This window comes from Microtus pennsylvanicus, chromosome 7, assembly GCF_037038515.1.
Source record: "Microtus pennsylvanicus isolate mMicPen1 chromosome 7, mMicPen1.hap1, whole genome shotgun sequence".
Lineage (NCBI taxonomy): Eukaryota > Metazoa > Chordata > Mammalia > Rodentia > Cricetidae > Microtus > Microtus pennsylvanicus.
In genome coordinates, this window is record NC_134585.1 from 42,899,725 (window position 1) to 42,920,247 (window position 20,523).

A 20,523-nucleotide genomic window follows, 5' to 3' on the forward strand; every position below is an offset into this window, starting at 1 on the left:
TCCCTAGGAAGAATTGAAATGAGATTTACAGTTTCCTACTGGAAACAGGCCACATACCTCCTCCTCCCTTCCCAAGTCTCCCAGCGGGGAAGCCTTTCTGCTGCCCAGAGATTCCTTCCGTCAATCACACACTACATCTTTCCTCTATGTGCCTATGAAGGACGCAAGGTTCCTCTTATGGCATATTGCCATATAGACATTAATAGCCAATAGACATTTTTATTGGGATATTTTAATCACTTAAATTTTAGAGCTACTTTTAGATTAAAATATTTTCTCAAGAGAGCTACTACTTTCCTCCTTGTGTTGAGATTTTGCTTATATAGTCTAAAGTCAGTAAATGTTAAAAGCACAATATATTGAATTTTTATGTTTATATGTACACTAATGTAATTATGACTCAAATAAAATCATAAAATGTTTCCTGGATTCTAAAAAATTTCAGTATACTTGCTCTGAGGTGCTACCCCCTCTATGGTAATCACTTCTCCGACAGAGATTGGCTGTGTCATTATCACATAAATGGAATAGGGAGTATATATTAAGGGGAATGACACTCCCCCACTTACTTTGCCTCTAATATCCAAACATTTCAATGTATCAAGCCAAATCTTTCTTCTTAAACTGTTGTCCAGTTTTTTCATTGTTTACTTTGCAGTGTGTCCTCTTGATGAACTTTTAGGTTGTAACTCTAAGAGTAATGATAACATAGGCATTCTTATCTAAAAGGTCATTTCCATTTCTGTTTTGCTCTCCTGTCTCTTGGGTCACTGAGTTTCTCTTGGAGTTCATGCATCGCTAGCTTCAGTAAACACTGTCAGAGGGTTTTCCCAAGCGGCTGCACCGCTCTCGGCTCCCACAAGCAATGTAGACAAGCTGAAAGTGTTCGCCATTTGTCACAGCCTCATCAACACTTGGAGTGACAGTTCTTTAATTTTGGTCATTTGATGGACTCTCAGTGGTTTCCTCTACATTTCTGATTACTGATGGGGTGACACCCCTTGGAATATGTGAGTTGGTAATTTGCATATTCCATTTTGTAAAGTGCTTAAAAAGTTTAGAGTGTATTAGAAATAAACTTTTTCATGTTTTGCTCATTTGTGGGAGCTCAGGGATAGTTCTGGATTCATTGGATATTTTCTCCTTATGTGTGGTTTGCCTTCTTTCTTTAAGATGCTTCTATTGTAAATACCTTCTCCTATTCTCTGGCTTGTCTTTCACACTTCTGATATTTTGATTAATACATGCTTTCATCTGATGAAACCCCATTTATCAATAGTTTCTTTTGACAGCAATGCTTTGTCTCTCTCCAGAGCTCTTTGCTTCTCCAGGTTAACAAAGCTCTATGCTTCACTAAACCTGCTTTATGTTTTCGTTTAACGTTTATAATTTTCTCCAATTTCCTCATGTAGTATAAAAAATAAAAAAAAATCAAGATTCAGTGTTTTCCTGTATCAATATCTAATACTAGGTCCCATTGATTAAAAGACAATCCATTTCCAACTAAATGGCAGTAGTTTCTGCAGTAAGTGGAGCTACATGTGAAGGGTTTGCATTTAGACCTTCTATTCTGTTTGATTGATGTCTTTCTATATGTACACCAAAGCCATGGAATATGTGAGTTGGTAATTTGCATATTCCATTTTGATATGATTCCTTATATCTCATGGTTTGTCTCCAAGTTATTGTTCAACTTTGCCTTTCGCTATCTTTGCTTTTCCATTTATACCAGACAATAAACTTGTCAGTTTTCAAAGACTCACACACTCACACACTCACACACACACACACATACACACACATCCCAATCTATCAAAATTGGGATTCTAATTGTCATTCAGAAAGAATATGTTATTTGCTTCTTCCTTGCCAATGATGTGATAGCATCACTTAGACTTTGAGGCTCTTCTAGTAAAATATGCTACACTGATCCTGGCCACAGCTCTAGCTACGAGGTGCTCTTATCAAACGAAGGGCTGAGGCAGTCAGACGTTAACTGGAAAATCAGAGGCTGTCACTTTCAGTCCAGTAGATAGTCAGTTTGCCATCAATGGTTTATTTCCTTTCCATACTATGACCTTTAAGACATGAAACTCAAACACAAATTTTTGATGTGGAGAATTGAACCTGTGACGATACAATGTAAAAGGTTTGATGCACTTAGTTTAAGAATGTAGCTGTATTGTTGTGTAGTGGCATGACCTGAAAAATGGCTTGCGGTTTTGGCAGCATTACTTCATTTGTGGTTATAGTCTGAGTTAGAGTTAAGCATATTACTTCAAAGACTAATATATGCATATACATTATTATGTGGTTTTATTGGACATGTAAACTCACCGAGTAGAGATTAATATATATATATATATATCCATGAGTATTATGAACAAACTTATAAAGTATTAACTTCCTCAGCTTTATCATATAGAAATTTTTTTGCTTTCTAATTTTATTTAACTTGTCCATTCATGTACCCTTCTGTTATAAAGGCTTAGGATCATCAGATAAAATATGAATAAGATTATGATAAAATATAGCAATAATTCACTTGTTTATTTGAGAGAATATGCATTGAATTTAATTGTTGAATGAAGCCATGAAAGTTAAGTAAATCCTGTGGATATATATATATATATATATATATATATATATATCCACAGAAACATGGATGTTTGGGTAATAGTGATAATAATAGCCAGCATCACTGTGTTCTCACCACGGGCCATTAAATTTTCATAGACATACTGTGGGATGGGGATCCTTATCCCCACCTTATAGAAATTTAATAAGGTAGTTCAGTTTATTTTTATTTTTACTGTTATCTTGTTTTTGATTATACAGTAGCATTGAACTTTATTTGGAAAAAGTAGGATGGAAATTTTAGTTCAAATAATCCATGCTTGTCTTTTAAATAGAAAGCACCTGCCCGATACTGAGGATGGAGGGATATCAAGATGACAGAAGCAAACTTCAGGTTTCAGGTGAGCATCCTTTGTTGAGCAGCACTTTGTGCAAGGTGTCCATCCGTAGTGACTGCACACTGTGTGGGTGCAGCAATACGAGACTGCACTGGGGAGTGGGAGTTCAGCGAGACTAAAATACTTAAGGCCATCCCCCTCCACCTCACCCCATCCCCGTCCTAGGGGTGGCTCCGCAGCCAGCTCACTGACCCTGCCCAGATGGCGTGGTAGGTCTCCACCAAGCCAGAGATTTTATCCTCCTGACCAGAAGTCTTGCCTAGGTGGGCCAGCCTGCTCCTTTCCCAATATAAGACATTAAGATCACAACATTCACAGAGAAATGGAGTAAATGCTGCAGGTGAAATCCTATCAGCAGAGTTCTAAATTGTTTAATCTCAGGTAACAACATCTCACCTTGGTGGAGAACCAACGTTATGGAAAAATCACAAAAGTTGTGACTTCTGTTGTAATTTTTAAAAGAGGAAAGAATATCGAGACGATGTTATAGCGACCAGATGTAGTCATAATCTACACACTATGTTTGTGTAACAGTTTTATGTTTTTTTCTTTACACTTTCTTTTGCTATTAATGTTGCCTTTGCTGGTTTTGTTGTTATTGTTGCTTCTTTTTTTTTCTTTGTTTTATACAGGATCTCCTTGTGTAGCCTAGGCTGTCTTCAAACTCAAGTTTCCGCTACTTCAGTCTCAAAAATGTATCATAGGCCTATTCTACCAACACAGTCAACATTCCTATTTTTGATTTCCTTCCTCCCTTTCCTTTCCACATTCTCTTTCTGTGTTTCCTCAACTCTCTCACATGTACATGATAATAACACATAGCTCACACTTGAATTAGAAACATCTGTATAATTCCCCTAAAGCATTCTTTTGTAAGAAGCTGTTTAGATTCGAAAAGAATGGCTATGATTTTTATTCTGGCTAATGCTCTCTTTATACTTTAGAGAGGGTACAATGAACTACCATAACAATTTGTTTAGGTCAACTCCTAAATTAAAGTGAAGCGATATTGTATTCCTTTGACACACGTGTGAGAAGCAACAGTGGAGGTGCATGCCTGCGCTCTCAGCATCCAGTATGCTCTTGTACTGGGCAGGCCGAGGTGGGAGGGCTGTGCAATCAGACTGGAGGAAGCCAGAGGGACCTCTACTTATGAACTGTTCTTCAGAAAGATAGCCATGCCTCTTTAGGCAAAGAGGATTTTATTCTCCTGTACCCTAAAAGGAAAATAAACAAAAAAGAAATCGAGCATATTTGTTGATTTCAAACAGAAGGATTTTATTTTAAATCAATCAACCTGTAGATGTGATAACAAGTTCCTGTTTTAAAGAAAATCAATCTGTCTGCGAGTTTATTGCTGGGTTTAATAGCGTGTGACGTTTTACAGGCTTTGATCTGGGAGAGAGTTTTGCTCTGAGGCGTGCATTTTGCGAAGGTGATAAAACCTGTTTCAAATTGGGAAGTGCCTTTCTTCTCAGAGACACTGGGTGAGTAAACTAATTCGTTTTCATTTCAACAGTAGTAAAAAAATATTTTCTAAGGATATTCCAAATTCTTGCTCAGAAATATAAACTTCAGTTGTGCCCGTCAATGCTGTAATGAATATACGACTTATGTATTTGTTATTGATAAAATTCTGCAATCCAATCTTTTGTATACATGCAGAAAGTCTTCAGAAAATTACATATCCTTTTGGAGTAATCTTGTTAGCATTTAAAGTAGACATAAATTTAAAAGTAATTTAAAAAGTTAACTTTGAAACATAAGGCTCAATATAGATCTAGAGACAAAAGATGGCTACTGCATTTATTCCTATATACTATGTTTTGTGGGGAATTAAAACAACAGTTTATTTGTGGGCGCTTCTTCTAAATACTGAATAGCGCTGGAAGTGATGAGAAATTGGTTTGCAGTTTGGTTTTTTGGCATTTATATGTTGGCTCAAACTTGAACATCCTTGTGTATCAATGCAGTGTTGTGAATAAGCAGCACAGCCATCCTGGGTTTAACATTCGGCCCAGATGTCTTTGTGAGAAAGTGAATACAGCATGCATGAGTGCTCTTACTTTCGACACGCGTCTATGCCTCTTGTTGTCTGTCCTCAGATTCTAGACACAGACTAAGTTTGTAACTCGTTTTTCCCCTCTGGAAATGTTTCTTTTCTTTTCTTTTTAGTTTTTCGAGACAGGGTTTCACTGCAGTTTTGGAGCCTATTCTAGAACTAGTTCTTGTAGACCAGGCTGGCCTTGAACTCACAGAGATCTGCCTGCCTCTGCCTCCTGAGTGCTGAGCTTAAAGGTGTGCGCCACCACTTCCTGGTAAAATGTTCCTTTTAAACTTCCTGTTTTGTGATGCTTTGGAAGACTTTAATTTAATGGCATTCTTCTATTCATTCATTGATGAGAAACAAAGATGTTAAGGAAGAGCGTGATTTGATATTGCAGGTATATATAAGGAGTGATTGTCATTAGGTGCCATAAGGTATAGCTGTTCAGGTGACCTCATGAGGAGACACTGAGGACAGCCCCACACTTCCATGCTTGGTTATGCATATGCTGTAAGGACAAGCAAGATACATGCTAGTGTGTGTGTGTGTGTGTGTGTGTGTGTGTGTGTGTGTGTGTGTGTGTGTGTGTGTTTGTGTGTGTGTCTAGGGAGGGAGGAAGGGAGGGGGAGGGATTAATTCTTGGTAGATAATGTTACTTAATATATTTAGGAAAGGCAATACATTCTGTTCAAACATTAAGATGCATTAGTTTTCTTACTGCTTTTTTCCTGTTGATTCAAATCCCTGTAAGTCTGGCAATATGGGAAAAGAATTGACTAGAGTGAGTCATTCTAAATTCACTGGACTTTCACGAAAGCAGAATAAGCTGATTTTAAAAGTACTGCCACTATGAGGTGACCTCCCTTTGAGCCCACGGGATTACCAATGAATTGAAGTTTGCTTTTCAACCTTTGGCTCTAAATCACTCTCCAGTCTCTGGACAATCAATGAAAGTGAATTATCTGACTCTGCAGAGCATAACTGTGGGTTCCTCCATGACAGGAAACTGGAGGGTGTCTGGTTAAGCTGAGCAGCGAGTGTCAAGTGGCTTGGCTCATCTCCACTTACATTTTCCGCATGGAGCCAACTATGCTAGGGTGCTTCTCTTGCATGATGCCGTTTTGATTTTTCAATGGGCCTGGAGTAAAGTTGCAGCTATTTATATATTTGTAAATAAGCTGCCCTGCAGACTCAGCATGGGAAAAAGCAGATGCTGTTTTATATGGAAAATGAAAATGCTTTCTCTGCCTGAACTTGTTTTTATTGTTCTGGCATATTCTACTTGACATTCATGAGGGTAGAAGCCTCACAAATGTGGGGATCAGAAACCCATTAGAGTACATTCAATATCCTTAACCTGGTTTCCTGTCTGACACCCAAAGTTTGCTCAGACAAGGGTCTTCAAGATATCTATACTTATATCTACCTATCTATATCTGTATTATTGTACATGTAAAACTATATTGACTAAAGTGTGTCTTGACAGCTTGGTGTGTTTTTCTTGATTTGAAACTCCTGTTCATTTCTTCAGTATTTCTTGAGCTAACGAAGGGTGAGTCTCTGTGCTTTAAAAGATTCTGGGTGGAGTGCTTTTAGTTGTCTGAGTTATCTTTCCAGAGGAAGCTTTTCCCCCTGTTAGGGGTTTTAGTCTTACTGCTAAAAGAATTTAAGAATGAACTCAAGTGGAATCTTGAAATTAATTTTATCAGAGTTTAAATGAAAAACTCTCAGAGCAGTCAAGCCGTAACTCTCCCCAGAGAAACAGAAGGGGAAAGAGAGAAAAGAAAAGCATGTTTATTGAACCAGCATGGAGGTCAGACCCATGGAAGACAAGCCGCTGCATGGCAAGGAGTCAGGCAGCTCTAAGGTGTGCTTAGGGAACAGGTAGAAGAGAAGGGAAGCACAGAAAGCGGCATGAATGTACTCTGTAGGACACTGCAATGGGAAGAATCCAGCGTAGAAAAGATACAGTACCACATTAAAGGAGAGCGTGCTCCACCTCTCTCCTTAGATTGGCTTGAGAGGAGCCTGCTTTCCTAGGAACTGGACCTTGGAGAGGTTACTCACTCGACCCAACTGGGATGTTATGTCACCAGAGATTCTGTTCTCTTGACCAGAAGGAGTTTTTTTTCCCATAGTGAGCCTTTATTAATACTCTAACAATACAAAGGTGTTCATAAATTTTGAGTTTCTATGTCTTATTGATCCTAAAGCCACCACAGTCAGAGCTGGATTAGGAAATAGGGAATAAATTTCAAGAAATGAATCTTCTGATTTATCATTGATTCTGTTATGGTAAATTACCCTGTATCTCAGGTCATTTATTTATAGGGCTGTCTGGAAAACTATAGTAGGATGAATTTTGAGGCCATATTGAGTTCTGTTGATTTTTAGTACTTTGACCTATTAGAAGGGCACTTAAATGTGAAGCATTTATCAAATCATCCTTTATCAACAAAAAGTCAGGTGTCAGATATTGGGGTAAGAACCTGAAAGATTAGAGAAGTATCAGAACAGCCACCAGTGACTTTCTACTTCTTTGTTCCTTCCTCTAAAAGGGCTGAGATCATCTCTAGGCTCTGCCTTACTACTTCCTCTGTCCTCCAAAACCTCTATGGTTAATTTTGGTCAGCTAACATCTGGCTCTACCTCTGATTCAAAACAAACTGTATTGTCAGAATGCAAAACAGCATCATATATCATTTCTCCCCTTTTTTAATAAATAAAAAGGGAAGAGTTTTACCTCTAATATAGTAAAACAATATACAATATGTACAATAACTATGTACAAATATATACAGGTAAGAATTACACTAATAATGTGTAGTCCATTTGCATTTGAAATTCAGAGAAAATACTACATTATCTATCATATCTTGGTGAGTCCAAAGTGTTGTACCTAATTTACTTTCTATCCTAACTTGTATCACCAGCCCCAAACTATCTTTTTATGCTGCTCAACCTTATATTCCTTACACTTCTCTTGTGAGTTTCTTTTCTGAATTTGGTAATAAGAAAAACTCTTGTTTTATCTTGATTTATCTTGTCTTCAACTCCATCAGAGATCTGAGAAGAATATAATATTACCTGAGTAAATGGGAAATGAAGAGCAAACAACCTCCAAAACTAAGAAATGACAGAAACACCCAAGGTTATAAACTATCTTATAAGACTGGGACTAGAAAAAGACCATTTGCCTTATGTCTGTGGAGAATAGCAGAAAAAAATTTGGGAAGGTTTATAAAATTTCATCCTGTTGGAAATGTGCTACAGCATTAGGCCAATTTACTCTTTTTCTTGGGACATTTCTCTGGATGATTCATCTTTTTTCTTCAGATGTCTCATTTGTCCAGTTGTCTTCAGATTCCTTAGCTGGATGCCTTCATTTTCTTGGAAAAGCAAAAACGGAACCCTACCGCAACCCTAACTTTGGGAAGTTTCCTTTTGGCAGGTTATATCTGATCAAATGAAAGGGATTTGTTAGTCTTAAAAGTTAGTTTAGATTTAATGGCCATACTGTTTAATGAATTATTACCTCTTCTAATCAAGAGGTCTCTCCTGTTGGAATCTAAGCTTTACCAGTTTTGATGGTAAGAATCCCTATCTTTTCTTCTGTGGAAACAAAAGCGAAACCTCTTTCCCAATATGACTATATTTTGTTACCAAAATGTCTAGTGTATCCTTGGTTATTGCTTTATGAAGGCAGGGTTATATAGCTCCATCCTTTTACCTGGAAGTAAGGGAGTAATGGGAGTAGAATAATGGCTATGAGAGTCCAAGAGAGATGTATTAGTTACATTTCATCGCTGTCAAAAGACACCATGACCAAAAAGGCTCATGGAAGACAAAGTTTATTTGGACTTACAGTTCCAGAGGCCATAATGGTGGTGGGGGCAGGGGCATGGTAGCAGGTGGCTAGAATAGGGAGCCAGGAGAGGATCTACGCAACTGCAAAAAAGAAACAGAATAAACTGTAAGTGGGCAAGGCTATGAACTCTTGATGCAGGCCCTCACTGATGTACTTTCTCTAGCAACGTTGGACCAACTCCATAAACAGCATGACTATCTGGCTATGAGTGATCAATTACTTGAGCCTATGGGAGGATTTTTTCTCATTTGAACTAGCACAGTTGGGTATCAGAAGGGATGGGGAGGGAGGGATCAGTGGATGCTAAGTCACAATGAGATAGGAGTAGCTCCTGATGTTGGATAGCATACAGGGATAACCACAAATAATGACACTATATTGTCATTTCAAAAGGCTTGCAAAAAGATTTTGAAAGTTTCTCTATAAGGAATTGATGACCATTTAAGGTGATAAATGCATTTAATTTCATTTATTATCATTCAATGCATACATGTATCAAAAGTCATATGACACTCCATTACTAGGTATGATTTTTATATATCAGTTAAAGTAATTGAAACATAAAAAAATCAAAGGACAAGTAAAAATTTATAGAGAAATGCTTGCAGTCTTTTGAGATATTAGAAGTGTCAATGAATATTCACAAAAGCTAAGAAAATGTCATACAAAAGAAAACCTGCACATCTCAAAGAAAGGAAAGAAGGAAGTAGAAACTAGTCTAATTTGTATTTTTGTATTTTAGACTTTTGGGGAGCCTCTGGAGTTTAGCATCTCCCTTGAAAATCACCCTGAATCTGAGTGGTGCACTGGAAAGCTTATGCCAAAAGTCACATCTTGTCTTTAATAGTTTTGAATGATGGTCCCTAGAAGTATGATTTTTTTCACATGGGCTTTTATACAAACTCAAGTTTATTTTTTTATTAATTAAATTTTTTCATTTATCTTACATCCTGGCTGCGGGTTTCCCTCCCTCCTCTCCTCCACCGTAAGCTGTCATTAGTCAAACTCAGGTTTTTAGGAGTACAAACAGCACTCCAAACTACTGGAAAGGGGTTTTACGCTCCACATAGGATTATTTCCAAAACACTGATTTGTAGACCTGAGAGCCATCTTCAGAGATCACAATAGAGTACTAGCTCTGTCCCAGCACATTCATATCCTTGTATACTTTGTGTTATTTGAAGTCGTCTGTAGAGTTAGGGCATGTGGTTCTAAATTCAAAGGTGGTGTTTTTAAGCTTAATCCTTATGCAATTGCTAACAGGAGCAGGTGTGTCTTCCACCTGCCATAGCTGTTCCTAAATGGTTCCCCTCAGCTAAAAGGATGAATGAGAAGCAGCATTTTTAAGTCCCTCTAATTTATGCAATCAACGCTTATTTCAGTCAGCAAACATCGAACATCCTACGACTCAGCACTGAACACTGTTCCAGGCTTCCACTGGTAAGGGATGTGAGTCTGTCTTCCCTTCCCGGAACCTATTAGAGAGATACAGGATACAGGAAAAGTTACACTTCCCTACAAATTTTACAGCTCTGACTATTTCCCTACAAATGTCATGATTTCCTTTAGCTTTGCAACTGAAGCAGATCCCATTACATCACATTTTCTTCATCGGTTTAACTACTGAGAGACAAAATCGATTCCACTTCTTAGTTATTGTAAATAAAATAGCAATAAACATAAAAATATTACATTAAGTGAAGCATCCCAGGCTAATAAAAACAAATACTGAGTATTTTCTCTCTTATACATAGATATAATAGAAAAAATAAATATTATATATGGTAGCTAAGCCATATATGTTCATATATAATTATGAAATTAAAAAGGAGGCCATGCAGAGGGAAAAATAAGGAAGAGGAAAATTAAAAGGATGGTATAGAGTACACGTGCCCTGAGAAAGAAGTGAGTCAACTGGGAAGGGACCAGGAGGATGAGGAGGGAAGGGGAGGATGAGGATCAATAGGAACTAACTATGCATCAAAATACCATAATGAAACCCATCACTTTAAATATAAGAAAGAAAGAAACAGCTACTAGGGACTGCAGAGATGACAGATCAGCTGTTAAAAACACATGCCATTAAAAAAAATAGAAAAAAATTATAGAAAATATTGAATAAAAAAGAACACAAATGCTGACAGAGATGTGGGGAAAGGGGAAACTTATAGATTGTTGGTGGGAGTATAAACTTGTGCAGTCACTATAGAAATCAGTGGAGGTTCCTCCAAAAATAAAACTGCTAATTAATCTGACAAAAAACAAAAAAACAAAAACAAAAAAGGAAAGAACACATGCTCCTCTCCCAAACCTGAGTCGAGTGTCCAGTACTCACATCTGGCTCCTGATGGAACCCTGCAATTCCAGTTCCAGAAGGACCCAAAACTTCTGTCCTTCTGACCTCTTAGGTTATTGGCCCTCATATGTATACAACCACTCACACATAGAAATAATTAAAACTAAAGAAAGCTTTAAAAAACCCAGCAAATAATAATAATTAATAACACCAACAACAATGATAATTTCTTCTTGTGCTGGTCTGAGAAGCACCTGGAACCTCCGGTCTTTCACGGTTCAGCATGGTTAAGCCATGTGGCTCAAAGCCCACCACTCTGTCATTGAGGCTAAACTTTAAGCACCATGGGTGTAAGGGTCAATTTTCAGTATTTTCATTCTTTCCCTCATAAGGGCTTGTTTTCTAACCCGTGATTCACTTTTTTTTCGCTCTTAGCTGGGTCCTTTCCAAGTACTTAAAACCTGCTGAATTCTGAGGCATGAAGCTGTGCTCAGAGCTCTGACACAGGCTTCTAATTCCTAAGCGTTTTTGAAGGATCATTTTGCAGTTCCATTAAGCTATAGAGAATGACTATGTGTCCCCTGGGCTTTCCTTTGGACATTCTTTTGTTTTGAGAGAGGAAGCTTCCTATATAAGGGCGATGTGACTTAGCTAAAACCTTGCCCAGCTGCTTTACGAGACTGACTGACTGTTACACATGATTCTTTATGTCATCACGGTGGTACTTCCTTAGTTATCATCTGGCGCCGCTAAGAATGTGAGGTGAGTCACTGCTCATACATTCTAAAATGGAAAGAGAAGACTGCTGGGCTCATAACTATGGAATTGTTTAAGTCAAGTCAAACTATTTAGCAAAATTACTAGTATTAGATCGGAAGGATTTTAAAGATAACTCTTGTAGAAGTTTTAAATAATGTATGGAAATATTAACAATAGTTACAAAAAATATCTCAGACCTCTTTAGGAAATTCAGGGACATTTTTATCTATCGACAAGTGATTTAACATAAAAATGACTACAAAAATGTAAAAATGATGCAAAATCCTCTAGAATTTTCGTTTATTTGTTCTGGAAAGTTTTATTTTTTTCTCTCAAATTTACTTTGTAACTGGTTGGATATAAATTAATGATCAGAAGTTAAGCCAGATATATGCAACGATTTTACAGAACCTGATAATCTAATTTCAATATTTTTCAAATTCATCCTTAAGTCTTTTCATCACAGAAATTAAGCAACATAATAATACTTGATTTGACTGACATATTAACTATTTATTACATAACTTCTTCTATAATATAATTAGAAAGGACCTTCAGGACAATTCTGTATGTATAAAAGTGGTAATTAAATACTCAACACAATATTTTAAAAATTGTATTGATTGATAGGTGGAGACTGCTTCATTTGCTCATCATTTTAAAGCACAGTATCACTGAGTTGAAGGAACAAATATCCTCAAGAATATAAGAAATAAACACCTGCTAAATGGATAAAACCTTTCATTTTTACTACACTGTCTCTACTGATAACACTTCAGGAGATTTAAGAATATGCATTAATTGTAAGGGAAAGTTTTGAAATTACAGCTATGAAGTCACGTGGTTATGGAAATCCTACTCCTCCTACTGCTTTACTATATTTCATATGAAGTCCATGTGCCTTTCTTGTTGGTCACCTTCTAAGACTTGAGAAGATTTTATCTTCTCCTCATCAAACTTAGTTAACTGAAAATAACTGAGAAGAAAAATTTGATTTGCTGTGATTAGACACTTTAAGTGAATTGTGATAGATTTGTCAAAAAGGTTTGATCAACATTGTCACACATGATGGCACTATGAAGAATTAACACCTCGGTGCTTGAATGGAGGCTTGAATTAGGCAATCTTACTTGAACCCTCTCATCTTCCTCTTTACATCTTGGAATCCTTGTCTCAGCTGTCTTCTCCAGAGGTGGCCTTTCTGCTTTCCTCATTTGTGATCTTAGTCTCCTCCCAGCCAACCTCCTATGAGACCTTCTTCCACGATTGATCCTTTGTACTTGTGTCTTCAACTTGTCTCTTCATAGTACCCTAGCCTCTTAATCTTCAAATATATTCTTAATCCCACCCTAGTCTAGAAACATTTCCTAAACAGTTCCATTCACTCACAAACCCTTCATGTGACTGACATATTTTCTTAATCATCCCCTAACCCATTCACATCTGACCAAGATTTCTTCAGTCCTATAAAAATGTCTTCTTCTGAGATCCTAGTAACTACTCTTCCATTTCCAGTGCCAATCACATCAGCATTACAATGTCTCTATCGTACCTGTGTTTCTCATTCCTGCCAACTGGACTGCTATGCAGCCTAGAAAACTTTGTGCCGTCCTATCATCAGCATTCAGTCCCTGCCGATGTCTTCAGTCAAATTTACTTCAATTTTGTGCTCCAATACACTTCACTTTTGATGTAATTTTGCCCACAATTCTGATCTCATTTTGGTCAGAGTCATATAACTGGTCTCAATTATATTGAGAAGGCTCGATCAATTTGGGGTTCCAAATGATGTCATGAGCACACAAAACCTCCATCACTGTGAAACCTCCTCCTTACCTGGTTATTTAGGGAATGTCAGTTCCCCCAGATATTTGGGTTTATTTTCTGGGAACCACAGGGATGTTCATCATGTGTACATGTTTAAAACAAAAAGATATGGTTGAGCAAAGGCTGTAGCCCAGTGGTTCCAGCACTGACTACTACCATGGCACATGTAATGCCCGTGGGGTGGGTTTAATTCCCAGTGCTATAAAGAAAATAGGAATTGAAACAAGACAAAAAAAAAGTAAGTCCACTTCCATCATTGTTCTCTAAATTTCTGGTCTTACCCTTGCTGGAATTCCTATCCATGAAAATGTTGCTCCCCATGATCCAGTGAAATTCTGTTCAGACCTGCTCATCTTCAGTCTTTGGGTTACAGAGTTACCCTGTAGCTACACACACATCCATCCTTTGAAGGGGTGTGTTAAGGATGCAGCGCCTCTGATTCTGGGGCACTGAGGCCGCACAGTATACCTGCATAGCCCCACAAAACTCTTAGTAAAGAAATTCTATTGACTCCCAGTTCTCCTTCCATGAGGCTCAAAAGTTAGAGATATGAATATGATCAATTCTTTCAGCTGCCCTCATGTTGCCTTGCTCTTTTTAATACACATAATAATCACATAAAATTATCTGTTCTTAGGAGGACCACAGAGAAGAGCGCTTCATGATATTATGTCACTGTTAAGTTCAGCTTTGATGCCACTGAAGGAAAAGAAATTCCGCAAAGCATTTCACTCAATTTTTAAATGATCATGGGTGCTCACTGTGAGTTGAAAGATGAAGAAAGGCATAGTCCATGCTTTCAAGTTATTTCTGTCTCAAAAGCCAGAGAGGCCAACAATTAGCTATTATGGAATGGAATGTCACATATATATATATGTGTGTGTGTGTGTGTGACATGCACTCTGGGAGAGCAGATGAAGAACAGTTTTACAGAGGATTTGAAAGGTTGGGATTAAAAGTATGATTTGCTAGATGAGCTAGGGGACAGCATGCGCTATGTCTGTTAAAGAGAGTATTAAAGTCCTTTTAAAGGTCAAGGCACTTGGAGGGATACTAAGAGAATCCTATGCGGTTAGTGAACCACGGTGAGAGAGAGTCGAGACAGGCGAGGCTATTCTGAAAGGCCATATGTGCAGGTCTGAAGAGTGTGAACCTCATTCATCTAAAAAGTCAAAGGCTTGGGAGCAGTAGCATACACCCTAGGAAAATAATATAGGAACTGTGTGAATGCCATTGAGAAATCCCAGCTTTCAGTTAGGTGTGAAACTTCTGAAGTGGATTTTGAAGCAGACACCAATCACCCAGATCCCAGAAATCATTTCTGATCTCCAGGGATTCTTGTGAAGACTGAGTTTTACTCAGGATGTTTTGCTCTTCCTTGAGTGAGAACCACCTGACAGAACTCACTTGCGATGGTTCCTTTTTCCAAAGAGCAACTCGCTTAATCCGCCACGGTGTTTTTGGTTTTGTTTTTCCTGGGAAGCTGGACGGCATTTGCAGGAGGGCTTGTGTTCAGCAGGAAGTCATTTCAACACCACAATGAACAAGTGCTTACCAGAACGGGCGAGAAATTATTAGAGCATCACCAAGCTTTGTTTTCCCATTAACAACCCATCTGTCTGAATCCTCTTAGCAAACACAAAAAGGCTAAGATTTCAGACTCTTTGTGACTCTGAAATCAAACATTATCCCCAAGCCTGAGGGAAGGCATGTTGACAGACTCTCCAGCCCAGCTAGCCACACTCGCCTGTAAGGAGACAGGTGATTGTGGATGTCAGCTGGGAAAGAAATGACTTACTATAAACTGCAGGCATCTCTCACTTCACTCTCAGGAAATGTAACTTGGATCATATTTCTCTTCCTGGAAGACGTTCAGCAAGGCAGAGACCTCAGCGATACTGGTAAATACGGAAGTTCTTCATGAACCCTGCCTCACACTTATTCAGAATGGAAGAATTAATTTGGAAGCCGGTTCTTAATGTTTAAAAATAGAATTTTTTTCCATCTGGCCTTTCATTTTAAAAGGAAAAAAAATAAACAAATGTCCGTCTTGTTAACTATGATCTAGAAAACTCGCTTTAGTTCTACGGGAACAGAGCTTTCTTCTGAAGGCCGCTTTCCTTAAAGCCCTGGGCCATGAGCTGCTTGAAGAATTAGCATTGGGACCCCAGTAATCAACACTTAAGCCTTTTCAACACGTTGTTGTTTAGGAACAAATTACACTTGATTTGGGGAACATAATTTATGAAGTAAAGGTTTTCTAAAACAATTAAGCCCTCCTTCTTGTGGTTTATGAGCGCTGTGAGCTTGAAAAAAAAAATCTCTGTTCTTGTTTTTCATAGGTTCCTCCTGGCCTCAAATTCCTTATTACAAGAAAGTCTGCAGAAAGGAAATAGCAGTTAGGAGGTTGTTTCTCTGCCTGGCCTCTTACTCCGCAGTTGGTTTTATCTTTTACTCTGTGTGTGAGACAGAAGTGCTGTTTGCCACTTGCAGACTGTGATTCCCGAAGGAATGCAGAAAACTCTACCAGGCTGAGCTTTCTATACAAGGAAATGACTTGACACACCAAGAAAAAAAATTGATGACTGTTCGCTGTGCTCTTTATTTTTCTCATCAGAGAAACATCTAAGCTTGTGATGGGGAATAAATCAATCTGTCTTACACTTCCTTCTCCCCATAGACCAGCCATGCCGGTACATATCTGGGCATATTTTAGAAGCGAGCTATCTTCAGTGTCATTCTTCTTGAATCTGCCAGACTTCCAGGGCCCGCTACCTGGAAAGGAGGTGGGCAGTGAGGACTTGTCCCCTGGAGTCAGGCCCTGCTGCCTTCTCATTAGTTGGTCAGCCAGGGCTGCCTTTCAATTTGCTCGGTTGAATTCTTCTGTCCTTGTGTGACGAGGGTAATCTTTACCTTCATTAAGTTAGCCTTGTGGGTAGGTAGCAATGCCAGATCCTGGTTTGGGAACTCAGTGGATGAACGGGGTGGAACAGACACTGATCCAGGATCTGAGCGAAGAGTTCTCCTGTCAATCATTGTTCACAACTGTCAGATATATGATCATTTCTTTACACCCTAAAGGGTTGTTCATTGCCCCCCTTAGCTCTGGCAATCACACAGGTCCAGTGTGTACTTGGGGGGTTTTCTAGCAAGAGAAGAGGATGGCCTTCCTAATACATAGTAGACCTGCCCCAAGGTGTCTGCCCTGATCCTAGGAGAGCATCGGCTCCCGGATGAGAAGGGCTTCTAGCTTTAAAAAATTAAGCCACCAAACCCTTAGGATTGCTATCCAGCCAAGGTCACAGCTATACAGCTACTTGACCCCTGACCTTTGGACTGTGTTCACTAAGTACCCTTGTTAGGCTCCTCAGCCCCTTTCACACTCTACCATGAAACCCCAGCTCAATCTCCATTCAGATGGCTCAGGCTCCAGCCATGGCTAACACATAAGGAAGGGTTTTTATACAAGAAAAATAAAGTAAATTAAGTCTGTATTTTTTTGAAAAAAAAAAAGAATTCTTTATCTTTTTAATTAGGGTACTATTCTATTTGTTTTCTTCCCTGGGTGTTAAGTCTCATTCTGGTACCTTTATTCTATAAGACACACAGATATTTCTCAATTCTTCAGTCCTTTTTGTCCGATTGTGTAACTATTGATGTATATACTGCCCTCGAGATTTCCACTCCTTCCTGAAAGCTGAGTTACTGTTAAAGGCACACTTGTCCAAAATAAACAAGTAATCTCTCAGGTTTATAATGGCAATTATTTCTCATTTTACCTTCCTTAGCATATATGTTTCCTAAGGCCTTAAGTAGCCCATTTTAAAGATATTACTGCATGTTTTGTGACACTTCCTGGTGTGCTCAGATAACAGGAGGGGAAGGAACTGTAATTATCAACCTCAGGGATACCAGGCGCCTAGGAAGGACAAATGTCACAGTGACTATTTTCCTTAGAGACCAAACAGGATTTGTTGTTGTTGCTAGTATCACTGTGTGATTGTAAACATGGAACCGATCCTTTCCTTAGATTTTGTAACGTTGGTATCTCATATTAATTTATCACTCCCTCATGCTCAGGAAAAGAACTAGAGACCTCTTTTCTTCATCAGAGTCTGAAAAGATTACTTTTAAGCCAGATCAGAAACAATGAGGAGAATCTTATTTGTAACCAAGAGGATGCAAGCAACTTAATCTCCTGGGAAAAGCTGACCTTGGAACAAAAAGTCATGAGTTCAAGTCCCATCATGATCTCTGCCTGGCAGAGGGATGGAAGGGCAATCATTTATGTCCTGTGGCTTTGATTTCTCACTTCAGAACTAAGGTGGTTGATAAAAATTACTGTCAGGATCCCTTTCAGATTAAGAGTACAGTGTATGGTTTCTCAGACCTGAAACATGTGCAAGAATGCAAGGCTAATACTGAATAACGTTTTTGTTGAAATCTTCAGGTGTTAGTGTTTTCCCATCAGTGGTCTTAAATCTCTGTGGGGATTTTACATTCCTCTTTGGGAATGGCCGTCTGATGGGCTCATTGTTGGACAGTTTTTGTTTCTAAATTTTTCATGAAGCTTTAGCATCACCTGGTCCTTTAATTGCTTCTTCTGCCATTTTCCTGTCGAATAGAATATGGTGTTGTTTCCTAAGGTTAAGCAGGTGAACATAGATGTTCGGGCTCATTTAGCACCTAGGACAAGATCACGGGCATTGTGGGTTTCTGAAATGGCACAGGTCACAGTCCCAATGGTTGTGTAACAGACACAAGTTTGCCATATCCCTGTTTTCATGGAAATTGTTCTATGGTGTTGGAAATAGGTGATAAATGTGTAAGATGGTAAATTATTAAAGTCTCAGAAGACTGAAGAAAGTAGAGCAAGGCGATGCGTCAGGTAGTGACTGGAGCCAGGATGATTTTAAGCTTCTAAGAGAAAATGACATGTGAGCTGAGGCAAGAGTGATGGGAGGAATTTGTGTAAATGGAAACTTTGGAAAGACTGTCCCATGTGCGGGCTCAGTCAGGAGATACAAAGGACCAAGGCCTCAGTGACCAGAGTGCATTGAAAGAATCAAAATCCAGGTCACTGTGGCATTCGCAGCTGCCATACAGAATCTGGTGGAGGAGGCAATGTGTCTGAGGTGGGACCTCATTGGCTTCTGGACCAGCATTGGGAATGTCCCCTTTCCTCTACAAAATGGAGGACATGTTCTAAAAGTTTTAAGCAATTTTCAACTTTAAAAGTTTATTCTCTCTCCCATGTGCTGACCAGACTGAACCCAAGAGGAAAAGGAATATGTCTAATCACAATAGTAGAATAGGAATTCCATGGAGACATGCTGACTGCCTGCACTCATGCAACGACAGTGTAGATGGAGAAGAATGGATAGAATTGGGGTCTGTTTTGGTGGTGGAAGGAGTAAGATTTGCCAGTGGATTGGGTTCATAATGAAGGAAAGGCAAGAATTAAACGGACTTCCTGGGACTGGGAGAATGTCTGTGTGTCTATTGAGTTGTGGAATGTTGATAGATATACTTGGCTAGAAAAACAAGAAGTTGAACAAAAGAATGATCTTGGCCTCTAAGTAGAAATGCCCAGGAGAAACATAGGCATGTGAGTCCAGCGCAAACACAAGAGGGAAGTTGACAAAGCTGACCAGGGTTTTAGCTCCCTTCTGGCTTATCCCCCTCTTCCCTTCCTTTCCTCCTCTCTTCTCCTCCCTCCTCTTCTTTCTTTTGTTGCCTCTTCCTTTTTCTCCTTCTTCCTCTTTCTCCTCCCCTCTTCTTCTTTCCAACTCCCTTCCTCTCTCCCTCCCCTCTCCACATCTCTTTCTCTCTCTCCCCTCCATACCTCAAGGTGACATTTTGAGTGCTCGGATTTCATAACAGAGGTGTGTCATTTTGGTCTGGCTAACTCAGGGGTATTTTGGAAATCAAACTTGGTGTTCCCTCTAGGTTCACTATTAAAATTTCCTTCCTTTATCATAATCCCTGCAGATTTCGACTCTGTACTTTCCCAAGTGAGAACTGATTATTAGAAAACCTGGTAGCAAGATGTAACTGGTTTTCAAGGATTAATATTGACTAAGGTCTAGAGCTAGCAGGGCATCTGTTTTATAAACAGAAGCACTATCCAGGGAGGAGGAGCAGCCTACCAGTGGCTATCACCAGCTTGGGCATTCAGCGAAAGCATTGCAGAATTAGAGAGAACGCTGGCACCTTCCCACACTTTTTGACCTCAGACCGCATGTTTAAATGACTTTGGAAGCACAATTCCATTTCACAATAATTAAAAGCACACAGTCATTCTCTACCAAAGTCATTCTTTCTTTCTTGTCAAGAGTTTCTTACAATACAAAACTGTATAAACTTTGTTATCTTATTTATCCTTCCTAATGGCATTAAATAAATTTTGCCCAGCAAGAAATCTCATTATCAGCAAGGAAAAAAAAACACTAGAGAATATAGCAAATGTACAATTTGGATCAGTACAGTCTAGTCTAAAGTTCTGAACAATGAATTCTTTCATGGATACTTTAAATGGAATTTTTTTAAAAATAAAATGCAGTTTCATACGTCTTAGGGTTTTGTCATTAATTGATGAATTTTAAGTATATAGAGAAAATATTCACTCAGGCACATTTACATTTGAAGTTTTCCTTTTCAGTCTTTTCTGATGCTTCAGGGTATTCCTCGGTGTAAAGTGGTAATTACAGACTTTAGTGACTTAGATTTACCTATTATAATAGAGAAATGT

The 20,523-nt window shown here is 38.7% G+C and overlaps 1 protein-coding gene across 2 annotated transcripts in view; it reads left to right on the forward strand.

Annotated features, from left to right (window-relative positions):
- Col19a1 (collagen type XIX alpha 1 chain) overlaps positions 1-20,523 on the forward strand; it is a 310,539-nt gene that overhangs the window by 24,323 nt on the left and 265,693 nt on the right. For both annotated transcript variants that reach the window (XM_075980561.1, XM_075980562.1), the window contains 2 exons: positions 2,913-2,978; positions 4,363-4,462. In XM_075980561.1, the coding sequence (XP_075836676.1) occupies positions 2,913-2,978; positions 4,363-4,462 (166 nt within the window). The remainder of the gene's footprint in view (positions 1-2,912; positions 2,979-4,362; positions 4,463-20,523) is intronic.